Genomic DNA, 21800 nt, shown 5'->3' on the forward strand with positions numbered 1-21800 from the left:
TAATCTGGCTGTCTGCTGTTGGGAAAGGCTCGTGCCAACCCCACACAGCTATCAGGACAGGGAGGAAATCCCCTTCTGCCTGCTTCACAGGAACTGCGCTGACCCCTGGAGAGATCCCATCGCTGGCAGCGCAACAGGCAAGTTCAATTAAGTCAGGTCGAGCCAAGCCCCAAACCCACCCGCGCTCCGGATCCTCAAACAGCGCCCCAGGAGAACTGCCCTTTGGCAGGGTCTTCGATGGATCAGTTCCCCCCGAAACCCCTCAAATGCGACAAGGGCCCGTTGCCACCTCACTCCCCTCCTGAAACCCTCCTGCCGATCCTCAACGCCTTCTCCCCGAAGCGTTTTTCCACCCAGTCACCATCTTCGCCTCTCTCTCCTTCACACCCACCGCTCATCACCTTCAGAGGGTGACCCCCCAACAGCCCCAGGCCTTCGCCCCAAGCGCCCCCGCCCGGAATCTTCTCCCCCCTCAGCGCGTCTCCCCCCGCCGCCTTCCCCACCCCCTACCTTTGTAGTGGACGCGCAGGTTGCCCTGGGAGAGGCCGATGTAGTTGTACTTGTCCTTGGGGCTCCAGGCGCGCGGCAGCGGCGTCTCGGCCTGGTTTACAGCCGGGTAGAGACGTCGGAGCCGCTGGCTCAGCTCCTGCTCCTCCGGGGGAGGCGGCGGCGGCGGCGGCGGCAGCACCGAGTCTCCCCCAGGTGAGCTCGCTGCACCCGCGTCCGCCATCTTGGATACACTATTGTGTCAGAAGGAGGGGAGCGGGACCTGTTTCCCTGGCTGTCCAATGGGACGCGGGCTCGGCCACAATGGAGCCGAAGGGCGTGATGGGAAAACGAGTCCGAGCGCCACCTCTGGACTGGGTCAAACCAGGTGGTGAGTGACTACAAGTTCCGAGGAACACTGCACAGGAGGGCCCGCCCACTCCTGGCCCCGCAGAGCCCGCCGGGATAATGAGTATAGTAAGGACTCCGCGGGACAGTCCAGGAGATTTCTCACCTTTCAGAACTATTAAGCCGGGCGGGGCGGGGGAGCCCCATACAGTAAACATGCCCGGAGTTGGGCAACACGGCTGCAGTCCTTTGCATGCTTAACGTAAGCGCCAGTGAGTAAAGCGAGATTCACTTCTGAATAAAAATGCATAGGATCATCCAGGCCAGCTATAAACTAGTGGTAGAAAAGGGAGATGGACGGACAAATAGATTGCTACTTCTACCCGGTGACGGCAGTTACACAAATACGCAACGTACACCGTGTCACGCATGCATCTCGTTAAGAAAAGTGACACCAGCCTCACCACGGTCCCAAAGCACAGCTCGCTTTTTATATAAGGGACTAGTTTCCGACACACAGGATCGAGCCCTTCACGCGCTGGAAAGCGGCGTTTAGAGAAGCAAAAATAAAATAAACGGTGTGCGTGTGTTGGCGTGGGCGCGCGAGCTAAATAGGACGCGTCACGACTAGCTCTGTCATTTAACCTGTAGCATCTCCTGAACGGCTCACGAGTCACGGCACGGCTAGCAAACTTTCCCTTATGCCTTCTCCCAGGACGAATGCATTCTATCAGCATCCTGGAGCCCAACGTCACTACCACCACCCGTCGGACTAAGCCAGCCACCCGCGTTATATAGCCGGGCACAGGCTTGAAATCCTCTGGGAAAGCAGCTTTCGGGTCGTGCGTTATCCTCTCAATCGCCTCTGGAGGGCGCTGCGGCCTCAGTCTAGACAGCAGGTGGCGGTGGTTGCCATGGCGACCGAGTGTAAACATCCTCTGCAGGCGCCGTTCCTCTACCCTCCTCGCAGCCATGAAGAGTAGCGCCTCGACCTTTTTGCCGTGAGTCCGTCAGGAAGGAGACGGGTTGGAGGGGGAAAGGCCGGGAAAGGCCATTCTGGAAATATATCCTTAATCCCAGAGAGGTGGGGATCACCTCCGCTTGCTCCAAGAAAAGGCACTTCGCACATGAAGCGAGGCATGTTCTTTCTGCCGGTTTCTTTGGCGAGCTTAGCAACATACTGTACGTACTTGGAAGCTGCTTTCAAGCAGGTCAGCTTGTTCGTCTACCAAACCAGCCTTCCCCAACCTGGTGCTCTCCGGATGGTTTGGACTACAGCGTGTGCTGGCAGGGGCTGCTGGGAGTTGTAGACCAAAACATATGGAGGACGCTAGTATCTTGAAGGTTGTACTGGCCCAGTGCTTTCTGCTCTGACTGGCACTGGCTCTCCAGGGTCTAAGACAAAGTTCTCCCTGGTGAGGATGAAGGAGAAGTCTGATTCAGTTTGCATTTAAAGGCAAAGCTACCTAATTCACACTTTCCAAAACAATATGTAAAGCAGCATCTCATAGGGTAAGTGCAGAGACTTTTCACCAGGTACAGTTCTGCCCTGATCATTTTAATCAACATTAGATGTAAACCATGGGTAGGCAAACTAAGGCGCGGGGGCTGGATCTGGCCCAATTGCCTTCTAAATCCGGCCCGCGGATGGTCTGGGAACCAGCATGTTTTTACATGAGTAGAATGTGTCCTTTTATTTAAAATGCATCTCTGAGTTATTTGTGGGGCATAGAAATTCGTTCTCCCCCCCCCCCCAAAAAAATAGTCCGGTCCCCCACAAGGTCTGAGGGACAGTGGACCGGCCCTCTGCTGAAAAAGTTTGCTGACCCCTGAACGATATTACTCATATGCTGTACAGTATGGAGATTATTATATGTTTTTCGGTATGGAGGCAAACCTTCTAGTTTACAATATACTTCCCAAGACATTTGGCAAAGGATGAGATAGTGCCCCTCCATTTGAAGTCAGGTGGACTGGTAGTTGTGTATTACTTCAACACTAGTGATAGGACAACATCCTCCATCGCACATGAGTGTAGGAGACTAACAGCTCAGTACTCTTAAGACCTTACCACCACACCCTGCTCCCCAATATTTGCTGCCTGAATCAAGTACCTCAATCTAATTAATGGTAGGACTAGCTCTGGTGACCTTTAGTGTCTGAGTGTTTTAGGCAGTTGGGCAAATTTATATGTACGGACAAAGTTTCCTGCTTTTGACTGTTGTCATTCTTGGAATACGGTGGCAAAGACACTTTTGCTGATTAAATAACTAGACTTTGGTAGGATTCAGCAGCATCTTGTAGTCATACAATAATGTTTTTTCTCTTTTTATTTCAGGGTCAGTAGTCAGGACTCTGATAAAAGGTATTGCAATAAAATAGAAGAGTTAATTACTTAAATTAGCTTTGTGGTTGCAGTAAGAACTTTGGCTTTGACAGTTCTTACTACAGGTTTCCCACCTTTTTGGTCTTGAGGACTACATTCACTGGCAGCTAGTAGGCTGCACACACATGTACCATATCCGTTCTCTCATGCACACTGATGCAGGCAGGCAGGCAGGCAGGGGCTTGGAGTAGGTAGGAGGCACCCCATAACTGCTCACTACCTCGCTAATTCCTCCATAGTTCCCATCACCAGTTGAGCAGCAGGAAAGGAGGAGTCACACACTGGACAGAGATATCTGCCCATCACCTCATAACTTTTCACTGCCCAGCAGATGTGCTGGCAAATGTGCTCTCTTCAGCCTGCGAAGCAACTGTTTCAGGGAGCTGTGGAAGACACGCATGCAAATGCTTCAAATGTGGGGCAGATGGGTTGGATTGAAATGGCCTTGTGGGCCAAATGAGGAGGCTTGCAGGCCTGATTACAGTGGAAGCTTGGGTTGCGAATGTGATCCATGCGGGAGGCACGTTTGCAACCTGCAGCATTCGCAGCCCACAGCGCCACGTCTGCGCATGCTCAGGTTGTGATTTTACGCTTATGCGCAAAGTGCGATTTAGTGGTTCTACGCATGCGCGAGCGCCAAAACCTAGAAGTAACCTGTTCCAGTACTTCCGGGTTCGGCGTGGTGCGCAACCTGAAAACGTGCAACCTGAAGCATCTGTAACCCGAGGTATGACTGTATATGCTTTAAATGTGTGCTGCGTACACAGCCTTATGGAGCAATCCTATATTTGAGCTACACTGGCTGATGGACCATAGGATTTGGTGAAAACCCAGCTACATTGGTGGATTCAAGATATGTCTGTGGCATGAAAAATACACAATGGGAACATTCCAGATACATCAGTGGAACACTATCTCTCTTTGCTGGTAGAATGGCTCTGCCATAGAGTATTTTACTGGCATATCTGTTCCACTAGCATATTTGCATTGGAATCATTGAATCTGATGTTCCACCTGCAAAGCAGGGCTTCTGCCGCATCCTATAGACCCTCAAATAACATGCCCTTAATATCCTGGTTAGTAAACTAACTGACATGAAATCAGAATTCCCAGTTTTGGACACAATAGGGAACTCTGCTTTAAACATACCAGGATCTGTGTGCCAAAGCTTTTGTGCAATAGGAGGAAAAGAGGAGTACATGAGCCCAGTGCCTGCTTGTGGCTTCATTAAAAAAATAAGTGATGTTACACCTGAGCCTTGGGATGCAGGAATTTGACACTGAAAGATATAAGACATAGCAACTGAGGAGTTTGTTCCTAATAGCTGGCTGATTTGTGTTAACAGCCTTTCCTTTGAAATGCAGTAAGGAGGCCCTGGATTGAGAGAAATGACATTGCTCATTCTCATTTTGATGTGAGTTCCTCCATAGAACTGCAATTTCCCCTTCTTGCCAATTATCCAGGGTCTCATTCCTGAAATGCACTCAGAATCTAAATTGTCAAGAAAAATTACCTGATCTGAAGGAATCATTTCAGAAGAAAAGAAAATCTCTGGTGAGTTTGAGCAGATCAGGCATGACAATGCTCACCCCTTGCTAATTTGTAAGTTGCTTTGGGTCACTATTGTAGGGAAAGTGACAATTCAATATAAAAACAACAGTGGTGGTGCCAGGCCTTCTGATCTTAGCAGTCTGCTAACTACTTCAGCTATCCTAGGGCTGCCACATGGCTAGAGGTCTAGGCAAGAAGGATGCTCTGATGCCCTCCCTTTGTAAAGTAAGAAAAGCAAGGGTCTGTTTCACCCTGAGCAAGAGGGGCCCGAGAGGAAAGGACTAACAGTACTAACAGTACTATTCTGATAAGGCTTATTCCTAGGCAGTGCTTTTTCTGGGGGTACACAGGGGTTTGCATACCCCTAAACATTTTGTGAATCTAAGTTTGGCCTCATTGAGGGGCAGTATTTCAATATGATTAGGAAAATGAAAGTACCCCTAAACATTGTTTTATAGAAAAAAAGCACTGTTCCTAAGTAAGTGGAGTAAGGAGTAAGGATTACATCCTAAATCTTGGATTTATTCTCTTCCCTTGTTGGGTGACTGGTTGTTGTTAAAGGAGCTGAACCATTCCTATGCTGAATGCCTGAAGTATAGGTGTGATCATGTTTACAATAAAGGTCATACGTTTCAGTTCATATTAGCCAATGTCACTGGTTGGCGGCTGAAACCACTATTATGTTGGGAGGTCTGAAATGCACACCAATGGGTAGGATCCTGCTTGAAGGTCTGATTTGCCACTGCCCATAATCATAATCTATCACTTTTCAGAGCCACTCTAGCAGTCAGTTGTCTTCATGGCCTGCATACGCACCAGGACACATTATCTTGCAGAATCGAAAACCATGTACTACCTCTGAATGGCAAAGGTAGGTAGGATAAACGTTGTACATTAAATGTGAAGTTTTCTGGGCTTCTCTGCATTGTAAACTGATATTGTATTTTTGCCAACTGCATAGAATCTAGGAACTGTAGTCTGGTAAAGGTATCAAAATTTCTCATTAGGGGAGAAGCATATCCAGAATGGGTTTTCTCCTCCCACATGCTCAAGAGCAGGGGTGGGTAATCTCAGGCTCGTGGGCCAAATGTGGCCCCATAGTTCTCTTCATATGGCCCTTGGGTAGGATTGCCATATGTCCAGGAAATCCCAGACATGTCTTCTTTTGGGGGGGCCAACATGCCCATCCAGGGAGATTTTTACATTTCAAAGCAGATGTCTGGGTTTTGTTTTGTTTTTTTGGATTTGGGCAGCGTGGGCTTGGGCTCATGCATGGGTGGCACAGGTGCAGGCTGCTCTGCATGCCGCAGCAACTTGCAGCCTAAGCCAGGGAAAGAGGTGTGTGGACATGGCAGTGGCCCTGCACACCTGCGCCTGTTGATATTTTCACCCCCTCCCATTGCAAGAATCTCCTGATCTGATGTTTTGAGAACTGCTCTTCTGTTCTTCCGCTCCTGACTGCCTGACTCTGTGTGTGGAGAGAGTCTTATCTATATAGTGACTAGATGGCTGAGTGGGAGCTGTAACACTCATGCAAGCCAGTAGTTCTTTAGTTTGTAGTAGCTATTAGAAATAAAAGAAGTTATGCTTCAGTACTTTAGTTCCTGAATCCAGGTCACAGGCTCACCCTATTCATACACAAATACACTCTCAAGACAGGATTTGCAAGCAAAAAGACAATGGAAAGCCTTTCCCCATTTGCCTCCCTTACTGCAGAGGAATAGTCGAGGTCATTGGGAGAGTCAAAATGGCTTCAGGATTGCTTTCCTATACTATTTCAGACACATAGGTCATATATTTAGATATGTGTGCATTTATGAGTATTCTATATGTGAGACCTTAAAATTCTTATAACACTGGTTACACATTCTATGGCTTTTTAAATGCATTTGTTGGGGGGGATTACTGGTTTGTTTTTGTTTTTTATGTACTTTGTGTTCTCATTTTGTATTTTTATGTTGTGAACCACCCTGTGATCTTTGGATGAAGGACGGCATACAAATTTAATTAATAATAATAATGATGATGATGATGATATGAAGGCAGGCGATGAGTATGCTGCAGACAATCATGGGGAGGGACTCAGCTGTCTAGGATAGACCCTGCCAGGGTGTGGGGAGGCTGAGGAACTGCTTGGGGAAGAGGATCCTGGCTTCTGATCGCCCCATCCCCTCTCCCTACCAGTCTTCCCAGCACACAGCATCTGCACAACTTCTGCCTGTTGCACCAACACTGGCTCCAGAGTCCCAAGAGGACACTGCTGCTCTGTCTGTTCTAGAGATGTTGGCAACAGCTCCTTCATTGCCTAGGTTATGGAGATGCCCAGGGGCGCCAAACTTGGATAAAATATTGGGGTTTTTTTCCAAGTAAGTCCTGCCCTCACATAATCTATCACATGATGGGGTGCACACACCATTTGAATAGCAATGCCCATCAACTTGGGGGGCAGCCCCCTAAAATATTTTATGGGGGGGCAAAGCCCCTTCAACCCCTAGGAGTTGGCTCCTATGGAGATGCCAGTGCAGGCATAACAGAGAGTTCAGGCCCAGCCTTCCTGGAGGAGTTCCCAATTGCTTGCCCAGTTGAAGGAACAGTCCTCTTTACTGTGCTAAGTTGTGCCTGCCCCATTCCCATGTAAGAGGGTTGTAGGGGTGTGTGTGAGTCATTTGTTGGATCAACATCTTAACTTGCCTAGCCTTGCCTGCACCTGTTGCACCTCTTTACCCTTACCAACAGTTTACCCTGTAGCAATTTGAGTGCTAAAGGTTCCTATGTTGTTAAAATCAGAGTCCAAGTTCTTTATATGATGAGAGCCAGGACATTTTGTGTGGAGGAAGCCCCTCCGAGTTCCATTCCTGCTCTTCCTCAGCTTTCAGTGAGTGTTTCTGACAGGAGTTCCATATATGAATTGTCATGAGGAAATTTTGGGAACCATAGTTTAATTAAATATTGAGACTTGTATTAAATATTCCCAACACCTTCTCAGAACTCCCAAGGCTCTCTGAGAAGAAGAAACAGCTGTCTTTTGAGATGTGACCACCAAGAGCCGTTTTACATCTCTGTGAGTGGTGTTTGTGACTTTGTACTGAATTTCCATTCTGAAATGCAGATATTTTGGATCATATTACAGTTACAACAATGCACAAAAATGTACGGTATATCAAAATGTGAACATGTGTATAAAGTTTAATTTTCTTGTCTTTCAGCATCAACAAAGAGCAGCTTCCTCTTTCCATACCAAAACCACGCTACCTCGAAGATCTGGAATCCCATTTGAGGAGAGAGCTGCAAGCACTTGACCTTACTAAAGGGAAAGTTCAGGAACTTAAACTCCAGGTCTGAGTAATAAACTCTGCTCTAATTTTACAATCTTGAGTGTGAACACATTTATTTAGCCCACCAAGATTTTTTTCAAAGGAAAAGGGGTGTATACAGAAGCCTCATATAACCAGTGCTGACTTGGGGATAGGTTTTAATGGGTAGGAGAGGATATATTAATTGCAATTTATCCAACAGCCACACAGAACACAGAACTGGTGTCAGTTCCCCTGACTGAGCATCTCCTTAAAATACCATGCAAGCAATCTAATAGCAGTCAAAGTAAGATACACATCCTTGTTTAATAAAGGATTATATCTCACTGCTGGTTATCATGTCTAGATATAGAATATATTCAATTAACAGGATTTATAGTAGTACTGTTGCCATCCCCTCCCTTTTTCTCTCATTAGCCCTATAGAGAAGTATTTGAGTTCTTCATGGAAGAATTCAGAACCTACAAGCCTTTGTTGGCTTCTATCAAGAAAGAGTATGAACTGACTATAGGTAAGAGAGCATCAATTATTTTATACCAGCTGTAATTCTGAACAAGCAAATTTGCTTAGCTATAGTGGATCAGAGGCCAAACAGTAGGTAAAAAGTAGACTTCACCAATAAAAATGAATACACGAACTGTTTATTAACTCCCTTCTAATGAGGACAAGACATTGAAAACAGACAAAAGGTTTCCGACAAAACCCACACATTTTACTTATTTTAAGTTTAAAAAGGAACCTTCACGGGTTCTGGAAACTTTAAGTAACTTTGGAACCTGACTTTTATGACATTTAGCATATCTGAAAGAGAAGATCTACTCCCTGGAGTCAGTGAATGCCATTCTGGTCACAGCCTCTGATCAATGTACTCGGCAAATCCTGGCCTTTCAGGAGCAAGAGAAAATACAAATTGCAAAGCTGAAGGATGAGAGGATCTACTTACTGAAGCTTATTGACAAAATGAAGGAGGAGAAATATTCTTTAGAAACCCAGGTGAGACAGACGCCTCCCCGTCTACACTTTAATCAACTATGACTCAAGAATCTGATCTTGCATCCTGTTTATTAAAATAGAAAACACAAGTCAGTTTAGGAGTTTTTGCAAAAACTACCCTTATGCTTTAAGGTGTATCAGTTGAGGTTGTCTGACATCAGGAGATAACAATAGCAAGTTCTGTGCTTTGGCTGATGAAGCCATTGTTCTGGTTAAAAAAACAAAACAGTGGCGCTCTGGTCCATTTCTGCTGCACCACACCCCCTGGGTTCCAGGTAGCTTTGACTGGGACTGTTCTGTCATTGTTCACAGAATAGTTTTGTAGGAGTCTTTTCATAGGATAGTTTGAGGGCAAGATTCCTACATAGTCCAAGCCCCATCATTAGGTGGTAGAAGTTCTAGAATCCTTTGGACAGCTAAATTTGGTACTACTACCACTCTTCCCAAAGTAGATAAAATTTGCAGGTAGCTGCATTGTTCTAATGGACCAACACAGCTAACACAGCTGCCTTCAATTTTAGAAGTACAGTTTGTTAGCTTCCTTCCATGACGCACACATTTGACAGCACTGCATCATACAGTGTCACTTCAGAAGTTATCACCTCCTTGGCCCATCAAGGGTACTTGCTGGTTGGCTGTAGAGAGATCACAGTACTTGCTTCCACTGCTGAGGCTGCAGCCACTGACAAAGTGAGCTTGTCACACCAGTGATTAGCGGTTTCCTCTGCCTTACATCACATAGGTGGCTAAGATGCGGAAGGCGGTGGCAGAGGAATACCTCCGTTACCTGAATGAGTCTGATGCCCGCAAGCTGCTACTTATAGATCTCAATGAAATGTACCGTCTGAAGGAAGAAATGAAGTTTGCCCAAATCCAAGGTAGAAGATGTAGTTTTCCCAGCTATGGGTAGCTTCTACATAAGGTGGGCTGAAGATTCTTCTTCAGGTGGGAAACTGGAAGGCAGTGTAGGGATGGTTAATATATGTCCCAAATATGTCCTTCCTGCTTGCTATCAGAAGATGGAGTCATTTCCTGTCTCAGATCAACCTGCCTCACAGGACGGTTGCGATGGATGGCATCCTGAGTTCCTTGGAGGAAGTGCTGGATAAAAATGTCAATTAACACACACGTTTAGCAATTATAAATGGATGCTGCAGGAGAGAGGAGCAGGACTGGGCCTCCAGGAGGGTATATCAGGGTCCATGGCATACAGGATGGGGGGACCTCCCTCCCTGCTGCAGTGTCAACAAAAATTGCCCCACCAAGACTGCTATTAGGAATTGGAAGAACTCAGCCACTGAGACCATAGCAAGGGATGGGGAAGTCAGGGAGGAAATGAGCCAGGGACTGATGGCTAACCTTTCTCCATAGTACTGATCTTGCAAATGTCTCCTACAGTAGTTTTTTTTTTACATTTAAAAAATATGCAGTTGCTTTAATGTAACATTGCTTTGCCCCCCTGGGTTCAACCTAGACTAGCCTGGCTTAACATTTCTCCCTCTTTCCTTGACTTTTTCAGCCCATTATGTAGTCAGTGGAATTTTTCTGCTTAGCATCATGAAGAAATGTCAAGTCAGTTGGTCTGTGTTACCTTATTGTCCTGAGGCAGCCTTTGCAGGAGCAATCAAAAGATACTGCCATATTGGGGGGTGGGATGGGGGAATCTCACCCTATCGGAGAAGAGTAACCTAAGCATAATTTCCAGTGGCAACTTTGGGTCTGTCTGAACCATTTTCTCTTAAAGATGAAAAGGGGGAAGATTCGGTGAAGCTGGCGCTCGCTTTAAAGGTAGCACGACACGACCTCACCAAAGCCCAAGTGGAGCTGAACACCATGAAGGCAAACTATGGAGACGTAGTGCCCAGAAGAGAGTTTGAGTTGCAGGAACACAAATGTAATGAATTGACTGAAAAGGTAACCAAAGGCTATGCTGAGCCCTACTGACGCCCCAAGGTTGGCTGGTTCTCTATTATTTGAGGAGGGTTTTCAGAGTGGGATCTCCTCCCATTTGCTCTAGAGTAGTATTGGAGAACCTCTCACCCATCGGCCTAATTAGGCCATTGGGCTTGCCCTGTTTGGCCTGCAAAACTGTTTTGGACAGCCACACCCGCCTGTGAGTTTCTTCTGATGTCATATCACATCAGGCATCTAACACGTGAATCCGTGGTGCCAAATTAAAAACAAAGAAATGGGAGCTCACACTGAAGTGCATTCCCAGTTATTTCTTTTTGCTGCTTGAATTTTGCACTTTTAAAATTTGACACCTTTTTCTGTTGCCCTGAATTTAATCTTTGCAGCCCCCATTTGAATTATTTTTGAGTTCAAGCTGGGGCTTCAAAAGTAGAAAAGAAGAATCCATAGCACAGTATGCCCCCTCCCCAGTTCTCCTATTGCAGTCACAGCTTGCAGTTTGGGTCACCTGACATCATATGTTCTACAAGTGAGTGGCTATCATGAATAGCTGGCCACTTCTGAATCTGGGCCTCAGAATCTGGGTCTCAGAATCGGGGCCCATTTCCCTACCCTTACTAGAAGCAGGGTTTAATTATTCAAAGCAAGACTCCTTTATGTGTGGAAGAGGTTTCTCCTAATCACGCTCCTGTTTTCTCAGTGATACGGTGCTTTTCTCTGGAATGTCTTTTAATTCCCAATTTAGCATTTATGACAGGGATTTTAATGTTCTGACAGGAATTCCTTGACAAGCACTTAAAGCAACCCACACACCTGTAGGCTGTCTATCTACTATTTTAACATCTTATTTATATACCACTTAATCATCCAGAAAATGTAAGAAGTCTATGTAGAATGTAGAATATTCATTTAAAAACATTAATAAAATTTAACATCAAGAACAAATACACACACACATCCCACACACACATGTGCATGTGTGTGTAAAATCAGAAGATGTTAAAATGTATATAATCAAATTGTATGAGTAGGATTGCCTAAACGAGCAAGCAAAATTAATGGGTGCTAAAACAATACAGGAAAGGTGCCTGCCTAATATCAAAGGGCAGGGAGTTCCAGAGAATAGATGCATGCCTTGCCACATATTTACTCGTGTCCTTTGGCCTTGCCTTTCAGATGACAATTCTTCAAAAAGACTTTGATGATCTCCAAGAAGAATATGACACAATGCTGGACATACACAAGCAAGTTTCTGAGGAACGGGACAAATTCTATAATGACCTTATCAATGTCCAGCGGTCCTCCACACCGCGGCCTAGCTGGGAAAAATGTGCAGGTACTTTTTGTTGTTGTTGCTGCTGTTGTGGTTGTTGTTGGTGTTGTCTTTATATGCCCAGGACAAGTACACAGCAATATTACACAACGAACAACAGAAAACATCAAAAGGTCTAAAAATTATAAATCTAAAGGAGTAATCTAATTAATCACAGTCAGCTCACCATGCCAACTGCTGGATCCCAGATTTATTTATGCCTTAGAAAGCAGAGGTGTTACTGGTTACTTAAAGGACTTGGGGCAAAGTCCCATGAGATAAAAGTGCATAAAATTTGCATATGCTAATGTCTATTTATCAGAGCTGCCAGGTTGCCTCCAAGATTGAGGAAGCACAGCAGGGCACACATGTGTGACTGGCTCTCTCTGCTGTTTCTTTTGATTAGTAAGTAGAATGTTTGCAGAGTTTATAAGCAACATCTTTTACTGACTATAAGCCACTTTTGACAGGGATTTCTTTGTCTTTTATATAGCTCCTGGAATAATTTTACGTGCTACACTCATTACAACAAATCTGATAACTAATTAAATTCTTATGTAAAGTTCTCCTTCCAGCTGCATGAATTGCTTGGCCCTATCCGATACCTCACATCTTCTTCTTGTTGCAGATGTGATTGCTGATGGGGCTGAGCGCTGGAGTGCTTTGTCAGAGGGCAAAACTAGTGATCAGTTGGTAGACGTGCTTTTGGAAGAAATTGGTGCGGGACTTCTAAGAGAGAGGGACACCTTCGTGGCGCTGGTATGGCTGTGCTGGTTATTGTATCCATTGGGACTTTCACCTGCTTGTTCCTCATTTTGCAGAGAAGGTCAAGAGGAGTCTTGGTCTCCACCTCTCCAAGGGGCCTGGCCTCATTCCCAGCAACCTGGAGACCCTTTATTTCCCTCTCTTGTGCTGAAGTGTGACAAGGGAAGAGAAGCAGTTCCTGCCTAAGAGATGAACAGTTTTCAAAATGTTCCATACTGAATCAGACAATCAGTTCCTCTAGCTCTGCATTCTCTACACTGCTGCTTTCCTGGGTTTCAGACAGGAATCTTTCACAGCCCTACCCAGAGATGCTGGGGATTGAACCAGGAACTTTCCCCGTGCAGAGCACAGGGAAATCACAACCTTCTCCCAAATGCAAGTGCTACTTTCCACACCGACCCATTTCCTTTAAAACACCTGCACATTGCAGAAGATTCTTGGGCCATCTCCTTTTTTGTTTGTATTCCTTTCTTGCCTGAAAAATAGTAAGTGAAAGCAAAAGGGAAATGGAGGTGCCTTTCTCAAAATTTGCTATCTTTTACAGTGGTACCTCTGGTTACGTACTTAATTCGTTCCGGAGGTCCGTTCTTAACCTGAAACTGTTCTTAACCAGAGGTACCACTTTAGCTAATGAGGCCTCCCGCTGCTGCCGCACAATTTCTGTTCTCAGCCTGAAGCAAAGTTCTTAACCCGAGGTATTATTTCTGGGTTAGCGGAGTCTGTAACCTGAAGCGTATGTAACCTGAAGCGTATGTAACCTGAGGTACAACTGTATTTGCAAAAGGTTTATAAAGTGAGCCACTAACCATCTCTTGAGAGCAGGAATGGGGGTTTAATTTGATTCAGTTTGCCTTTAAAGGAGAGTCTCCCTACTTCACCCTTTCCAGAACAGGACATTTTCTGAAAAACAACCATCTTATCCTTTGAAATGCACAGTGCTCCAGATTTTTCAGTATCATTCTCCAGCCAAGTAAAGTGTACAAAAATGCACACTAGGGTAAAGTGTGCATTATAATGTATATATTTGTGAAAATAACACAAAAATAAATATATTAGGGGCCATTGCTTTGCAAAAATGTATGTATTAGGCAAAATTGCATATAAATATGTGCATAGTAGGATAAATTAAAATAAATTAAAATATTAATCAGTTTTCATGAGGACTTAAAAATATTGCATTCCAATGAAAATGTGAAGAATTGTTAAGAATGGAAAGAACTGGAAACAGAGAGAACCAAATTGACAGATTTGTCCATCCCTCTTGGGGAATCAAATCATGTCAGGGCTAGCTTGCTAGATTTCATCCCCAAGCAGCCACAAAGCAAATGTTGGGCAAACCTCTATATCTCAGCCTAACCTCTCTCACAGGACTGATGTGAGGATAAATGTAAACCACTTTGAGGTTTTTGTTTAGAATCAAGCAGTGTATAAATTTTATGAAATAAAAATAATGAATGGGAACAGGGGAGATACACAGTATGTATAAAACCCTCCACTGAGGAAAATGGGATATGATGTAACAAATAAATCAATCTTTCTGGGCAGAACCAAACTAATTATAATTGAAATCAACACAGTCCTGTCTTACTAAATTCTGTTTAGCCAAAATGTTGTGTTCTGATACTTTTCCGCAGCTGTTCAGAAGCTGTTTTGAAAGAAGAACACTACTTAGACTGCATCTGGCCAGTCCACCTCCCCCCCCCCCCGGCATCTCAATGACATCAGGTTCACAGAATTTTAAATTAAACTATGCAGACAAAGGCACAAGAGTTTGCAGGTGCCAACAATCAGCTGTCCTCTCAGCTGCATCTTTACCAGCCATCTGGTGATGGGTGGGTAGATGCAGCTTGGCCAAAATGGCTTTCTGGGTTATATGTGGAGACCTGGTAGGCCTGCTGGCTAGCATTTCCCTTCTTTTCACTTGCATTGAAAGTGCAGTGGGTGTGTCGGTTTTGTGTCCTTGCACAGCACTCCAGGCACTTTATAAAGGCTTAAGTAATAGCAGCAGTAGGGACTCTGGCTTGTGTATTGATTTAAGTGTTTGGCTTTGTACAGGACTTAATACTGTTCCTCTCACTAGGGGAGAAGTGAGAAGGTCCCTGTGTACCTGAGGTGTGATGGTGTGGTTAGGAACAAGAAGCTGACCAAAAAGGAGATTGTGACCATTCTGAAGGAAATATGGAAAGAGAAAATTGCATCAGATCTACAGGTATCTTTGGTTCTATTTCCTTATGAATGTGCTTGAGGCAACTGGAAACATAGGAAGCTGTTGTATCATGTCAGACCATTGGCTATTGAGCTCAGTACTACCTACACTGACCAGCAGCAGCTGTCCATGGTTTCAGACAGGGTGTCTTTCTTAACCCTTCCTGAAGATGCTGAGGATTGACTCTGGGATCTTGTGCTTGCATATTATTATTATTATTATTAGTAGTAGTAGTACAGTGGAACCTTGGTTCTCAAACTGCGCAGTTGACGAACAAATCGGCTCCCGAACGCTGAAAACCTGGAAGTAAGTTTTCCGAGTTTTTAACGTTTTTTGGAAGCCGAACGCCTGATGTGGCTGTTGGCTATTGTTTTTGGGGTACTTGCACCAATCAGAAGTCCCACCTTGGTTTTCGAACGTTTCGGGAGTCGAACAGATATCCGGAACGAATTAAGTTTGAGAACCAAGGTACCACTTGTAATAGTATGAACATTGGCCCAGTAGCAAATTGGCAACCAAGTCTCTGAGCAAGTATGTTACATGTTGACAGGATCTCAATCCTGTCAGCAATCGTGCTGCAGCATTCTGCAACAACTGCAGCTTCTGCATAGCGCGCAGTGCAGTAATCTTGAAGTAATCAGTGCATGAACTACTATGGCCAAGCTTTCCCAGTCCAGGAAGAGACGTAGCTGTTTTAGCAGTCACAGCTGGTAAAAAGCGCTTCTAGCCACTGAGGCTGCCAGGACCTTGTGTGACAAAACTGGATCCAGAAGCATCCAGAAGTATAGTTACCAATCCTGTGATTAGCCATGGGCGGCTGGTTGATTAACTTCAAAAAAAGAGAGGCCCAAACCTAGCTGAGCAGTTGTTACTACAAGTGATTTCAAGCCTATCTTCTTGATGAGGAATATTTTTTACAATGCAATTTAAAATTATTGGGAGGGAAGCCTTTTGTGATTCAAGCAGAAGCTGTAAAGAATCGCTCTCAACAGCTGAGGACTCTGTTCCAGAAACTGCATCTGTCTCTCTTGCAGAAAGCAAAACAATCCAGCTTTCCAGAGTTCTTCCTGAACTTCTTCCAGAAAAGGTATGGTGACGCTCCTGCTTTTGACTGGACTTACAGCGTCTATGAAAACATCAAGCTCTATAAATCGAATGAAGCCATGTCGTTATTTCATCAAATCCTGACTGGAGAGGTGAGCAGTCCCTCATCTCACTTAAAGTAGATCTACATAACCACACACACACCCTACAGTAAATTCCTATCTACTTTTTTTCCTAACCTGCTATAAGAAGAAATTGTGTATTCCCCTTTCTTGCTAACAGTGGTTTTTTTAGATCACATGTTCTTCACTTCGTCTGAGCAAGTTTCCCTGGTGCATGTGTTTTTCTTCTGAGAAATTCACCTGCAGTTGGAGTAAATTCAGCACTGAAGAATCCTCTTAATAATTTCAGCTGATTGAGATGTCCAGTAGTTGTGCTGATGGTCCATGCTACTGTTCTCCTTTCCTATTGCAGAATGAGTTAATGCTGGAGGGTGCTGTAGCCTAACTCTTCTACCTTCATTTCCCCAGCTGGATGAAGCAGTATACCACAGCCACCTCCAGGAACTTGCCAACCTCGTAAGGGAGGTGACAGCTGCTGATACCGCAAATACTGGCCAGCTGACACGCGACGAGTTCATGTAAGAGTTTGGAGCAGGGAGGTGTCATTTGCAGCCAGGTGCAAAGGAGTTGAGCAGAAGTGTACAGTGGTACCTCGGTGTGATGGGATGATGAGCTGCTTGTGCGTGAAATCCCTAGTCCCTCAGAGTTTGGCTATGTACGCAAACCTCTGTCTGTAACGGAGCTCCTAAGCATGGCTCCGTCAGTCGCTGGTAGAATCCGACAGTGGGCGTTTACGGAATTTCTTCCAGCATAAAAGCTCTTTAACGGAAACCCGCCTTCTGGACTCTCGGCATGACAGTTTCCGGCGAGGAGTGGGTGTCCCTATAGGAGGTCCTGAAACCTCCCCACTGTTTTCGCTGGAAGTGTCTCTGAGCCATCCCCCCGACTCACTTTCCCTAGGAGCTCCTTCCCTTCCCCTGCTGGTTCCTTCCTCAGCTGATAAGTCTCTCTCAACCTCTGGGAGTCCCTTCACCTCCTGTTCTCCCGATGGCAGTTCCCTGACACTCGGGTTAAGAACTTAATTCATTCTGGAGGTCCGTTCTTAACCTGAAACTGTTCTTAACCTGAAGCACCACTTTAGCTAATGGGGCCTCCCGCTGCTGCCATGCCGCCGCAGCGTGATTTCTGTTCTCATCCTGAAGCAAAGTTCTTAACCCGAGGTACCATTTCTGGGTTAGCGGAGTCTGTACCCTGAAGCACCTGTAACCCGAGGTACCACTGTATATTTAATTTTAGCAAACTTAAGCAAAATTGTTTTTCTCTGCATGGACAGCCTTGGAGTTTTATAGTACAGTATTCTGAATATATTTGAAAAGCAAGGAGTAAAGATGGGGCCCCTTCCTTTGGTACATTATGGTATGGGGAAATTCATAAAGTCACCTCCTTCTTCTCCTGAAACATCAGTATTTTAAAAAACAGCACACATACATAGTGCATGTACATATGAAACCAATACATAAGCTGAAGGGTTTTCTCTCTCCTCCTGTAGCCCTGCCCTGAGGGCAGCTTTTCCACTAAAGACTGAAGAATCTATCCAAGAGTTAATGGTAGCTGCAGGCTACAAACCGGAGTATCCTGAAACCTCTCTTTCATACAAGCTCTTATTCATAGAGGTAGGTTTCTCCGCTCACGGCATAGAACCAGAAGCAATTAATTAGTTTTAGAAAAAAGGATGGCTGGGGGAACATGATTAGGTTTTTAAAATTATATATAGTAAAAATAGCATAAACAGAAGAGCTAATGAACTGGCCAAACTTCTTTGGGGAGAATATTTTTCTCTTTCTTTCTGCAAGACCAGTGAAATTTTGTTTGGAGATTGTACACTGCTTTGTGGACAAAGTTCAGTATACTTTTTTTAAAGATGGGCAATAAATTCAGTAAATTCTTTTTTTAAAAAATAGCTCTTTACACACCACCTCATTAGCTTATGAAGTTGACTGTCATAAGGTTATGTGAAGGGCCACTGTCTTAGATGGCTTTAAAAGGAGAGTAGGCACTTTAATAGAGGATGGGTTTATATTAGCTATGCTGCCTAAACAGACCTCCATGTTGAGACACTGTCCCTGACTAGCAGAAGAGGAACAATCAATGGGAGAAGGCCACAGCCTTACTGCATCTAGTTGGCCCCTGTGTGAAAGAATGCTAGACGAGATGGATTTTTAAAAAAATTAAGCAGGTCTTCTGTTCACACTGCTTTGGGCTGCATTGTGCCTGTTTTTGTTTTTAAGTGACTCATGGAACTTCCTGAATTCATAGTGCACCAGTGGTGTTGTCGTAGAAGCTGAAGTCTTAACTTTGGCTCTTTCCTTTGTTTTATCTATGACACCAAGCTAAAAAAACACTGGCTATCCATGGAGGGCAGGATCCAAGCAACTCCCCTGCCAATAGAGTAGGTAATTAAAGCTATATTGACAAACCCTAGGGGCAATGTAGCTTCTCCATACTAGCGGTTAAGAGCTTATCATATTCCAGAAACGTGGAAATCAAAGCCTACAACTGAGTCTAACTTCTGTTTCAAAGTCTGAATGGCTGGACATGTTGGTTTCAAAAACAGCAATTAAGCATCCTGCTTAGATGTCCAGAGAACACTGGACAGTGGAAACTAGAGCTATTTCCAGTTAATTTTCTAATGTTTGACAACTGCCTCCACTGACAGAAGGCAGATTATATGCTACCTCTCCCAACTCAGGGTGTTAATTGCATCAAACAAAGCCAGCCCTAAAATGATTGTTTACTCTTGCAGGATGAAGAAGGAAAAACAGAACCTTTTGTTAGGAAACTCAAGAAGCAATATGTGAATGAAAAAAGAGACTATATCCGTGAGATACAGGCTCAGTTAGGAACCTTGATGTGAGTATCAGCCTGAAAAGAATTGGATCCCGACTATCTTAATTGGAAATTAACTCATTGATTTCAATAGAAGCTATGATTAACTTGTCTCAATGGAATTCAAATTTACACCGCAGCTTCCATCTGCATGATTAAATTCAATTGGACTTACTCCTCAAATTATATGTATGGTATTATAGCCTTCATCTAGATCTAATCCCTGGTTGGTCGGACAGTTAATCTCTCTCCCTCTTTTGCCCCCTCTCACAATCCTACACAAACGTTTGTGTGTGTGTGTGAGTGAGAGAGAGAGAGATGTGTGATGCTTTCCTTTTCATGAATTCCTTGCCACTTTAAAAAATAGAAGAAAAAAGGTGTTAGCCAGGGCAGCAAGAGATCTCCTTAGAAGGACTATACATGCGATAAATGCAATTTTTTCGTCGGTATCAGGCCATCAGATGAGTCGTCAGCACCTCCTAGTATCCAAAAGCAGGAAATGCACAAGAGTAAAGGAATATACTGATACTTTCTGTCACCACTCAGTCCGTTTCCTGCATTCCTAAGGCAGACCTCTCTGCTTCAATGATTTCCAGTGGCTTTGCTCCTATTTTTCTTCTTGATTCTGTTTTCCACTTTTTAAAAAATTAAAAATTGGCCCTTTTACCTTCCCAGACTGCCATATCACTCCAATGGCTGCCTCCCTTGGTTCCCACCCAAATTTTTCCTGCCTGCCATTTGTTCCTGCCTCTGCTCACCTCCACCCACACCCCAGGCTGTTTTTCTGCCATCCTAGCCTGCCAGTCTTTTCCTCATGGAGATTTATTTTTCACCACCTATCATTTATTTCCAGGCCTGTTCCTTGGTGGTTGTGGTTCCAGCTGGGTCCTCTGTCCCTTAGGCAGCTGTGGTCCAGCTGTCTTCATTGTGCCTTCCATTTGTTCTTTGGAAGAAGTCTAACCAAATACTTCCACTTGACAAACTCCTAGTTTTGTTTAATCCTAAGACCTTGGGGAGGAAGGCTTCACCTGCTACTTCGGCTTGCTACCTGCAGGTCTCTATTTAACTTGCCTATGAGTGTCTCAAGCTTCCTGTCCCACAGAGCACATCATGGCTCATTTGCCACTAACACCTTGGGCTTTTGACATTTAAGGCTATAACTTTTGTTAAGCATTGTAAATTGGCAAGCTTCTTTCAAGAGGAAAGTTACAAGTGGTTTTGCAGACCTAGGCAGCCTGGCGAATCGACTCTACTGGGACTGTGGGCTTTGGTACATCCCATTTGATGGCCTGACACCCATGGAAAAGGGACCATTGGTCTCATCTGCAGGATGGTTTTCATGGGTGACACTGTCAGAACCATTCTCTGAACTAGGGGGACTACTGGTCTTCAATGCCTTTTTGGGGTTGTTTTTGTTGTTGCTTGTTTGTAGCTGTTACTTGTTGTGTGCCTCCTGTGTTTTACATCTTTCTGTTTTCCTGATCATGTCTGCTAGTGAGGTCCTGTGTTAGTCTGAGTGAGGATGGAAAGCAGTCATATATTCCTTGACTTGTGCATTTCCTGCTTTTTTATACTAAGGGGCACTGATGACCCATCTGATAGCCTGATACCCTTGAAAACCACCCTTCAAGTGAGACTAATGACCTGTTTTCTTAACTTCAAACTATGTACTGGTAGTGTGCAGGTCAGGATGCAGTAAACTTGGATAGGTGATCAGCATTAAAACTGAATACCAGTTTTCTAATGTAGGCCATACTTACACATCAATGACTCTCATTGACTACTTTACCCTTTTTACATACAGGGAAGTGAGACCAGATGACTTGCGGGCAGCTTTCTGCATACTCGACCATGGTTTGTCAGAGCGAACCCTGGAGTCTTACATCTGTTATGCGTTCCAAGTTTCCAAAGACCAATTGGACCCTGCGGTCTCCATCCCCATAGAAGTACTGATGAAAAGGCTTAAGGCTGGAGATATCAGACGACAAGGAACTGTTATAGGAGATGCAAAGTATCAGCTCCAATCCCATGCTTTAGAAGAAACAGAAGCTCTTGTCAATATTTAAATTGGCCACACCCTATACCCACCCCTTCCAAGGGTAATTAGAGTAATAAATTTTACAGAATAGTAATGTAGAACAAAACTTTCCTCAAAGAGCTCTGGTGACAGCACTGCTGGAGTACAGCCTTAGGTAATAGAGGGTTTGACTTCTTAGAGGCCGTGACCAAAGGGCTAAAAGTTGTTCACAACTGGCAGCATGCCTTTCTCCTCACAGCTATGTACTTTAGTATTTACTAAGGCTCCTCCATTAAGTCAAAGTGGCAGTTTACCCAACTACACATTGAAAGCTTAAGGATAAATGTTCTTAGAAGATTCTTTACATCTACTTCCCTTGCTAGAATTTCTGTGAGATGAAAATAAAATGGTTCTGTTTCTTTCTGGCATTTAAACCAGTATTTCCACTAAGCCTAGATCTGCTTTGTTATTGCAAAGGCAGTTCATCAGATGTTTGTGTAGCCTTCAGTGGAGCAAAAT

At 44.5% G+C, this 21800-nt stretch overlaps 2 protein-coding genes across 12 annotated transcripts in view; one reads left to right on the forward strand and one right to left on the reverse strand.

The window, feature by feature from the left end:
* RANBP10 (RAN binding protein 10) overlaps positions 1 to 730 on the reverse strand; it is a gene marked incomplete at its 5' end in the record, with an annotated part of 50868 nt that extends 50138 nt beyond the window's left edge. For all 4 annotated transcript variants that reach the window (XR_014551318.1, XR_014551319.1, XM_083626489.1 and 1 more), the window contains one exon: positions 511 to 730. Coding sequence is in view for 2 of the 4 variants with exons in the window: in XM_083626489.1 (XP_083482615.1) it covers positions 511 to 730 (220 nt within the window). The remainder of the gene's footprint in view (positions 1 to 510) is intronic.
* On the forward strand, positions 575 to 21715 carry TSNAXIP1 (translin associated factor X interacting protein 1). 8 transcript variants are annotated; one of them, XM_083626470.1, is made up of 18 exons: positions 575 to 702; positions 1550 to 1835; positions 3173 to 3199; positions 4684 to 4774; positions 5545 to 5642; positions 7978 to 8107; positions 8503 to 8596; positions 8882 to 9078; positions 9821 to 9956; positions 10823 to 10992; positions 12166 to 12325; positions 12930 to 13060; positions 15147 to 15275; positions 16283 to 16468; positions 16847 to 16956; positions 17928 to 18051; positions 19182 to 19288; positions 21069 to 21715. In XM_083626470.1, exons 2-18 carry the CDS (start codon positions 1807 to 1809, stop codon positions 21328 to 21330), a joined length of 2181 nt encoding a protein of 726 aa, XP_083482596.1. In that variant the 5' UTR covers positions 575 to 702; positions 1550 to 1806; the 3' UTR covers positions 21331 to 21715. The 8 variants fall into 8 exon arrangements, with proteins under 8 accessions (XP_083482596.1, XP_083482593.1, XP_083482594.1 ...); XM_083626471.1 differs by lacking the exon at positions 575 to 702 and adding an exon at positions 775 to 877; XM_083626469.1 differs by lacking the exon at positions 575 to 702 and adding an exon at positions 851 to 963.
* The last annotated feature ends 85 nt before the right edge of the window (positions 21716 to 21800 follow it).

This window comes from Podarcis filfolensis (assembly GCF_964270895.1).
Source record: "Podarcis filfolensis genome assembly, chromosome: 8".
Lineage (NCBI taxonomy): Eukaryota > Metazoa > Chordata > Lepidosauria > Squamata > Lacertidae > Podarcis > Podarcis filfolensis.

What these genes read in the sequence shown, in the direction of transcription:
- TSNAXIP1 (XM_083626467.1), top strand. Translation starts at nt 789, where the DNA reads ATGGGACGCGGGCTCGGCCACAATGGAGCCGAAGGGCGTGATGGGAAA. An exon ending in GTAATGAATTGACTGAAAAG is followed by an intron (nt 10,993 to 12,165) that starts GTAACCAAAGGC and finishes CTTGCCTTTCAG; the next exon opens with ATGACAATTCTTCAAAAAGA. An exon ending in CTGACACGCGACGAGTTCAT is followed by an intron (nt 16,957 to 17,927) that starts GTAAGAGTTTGG and finishes CTCCTCCTGTAG; the next exon opens with CCCTGCCCTGAGGGCAGCTT.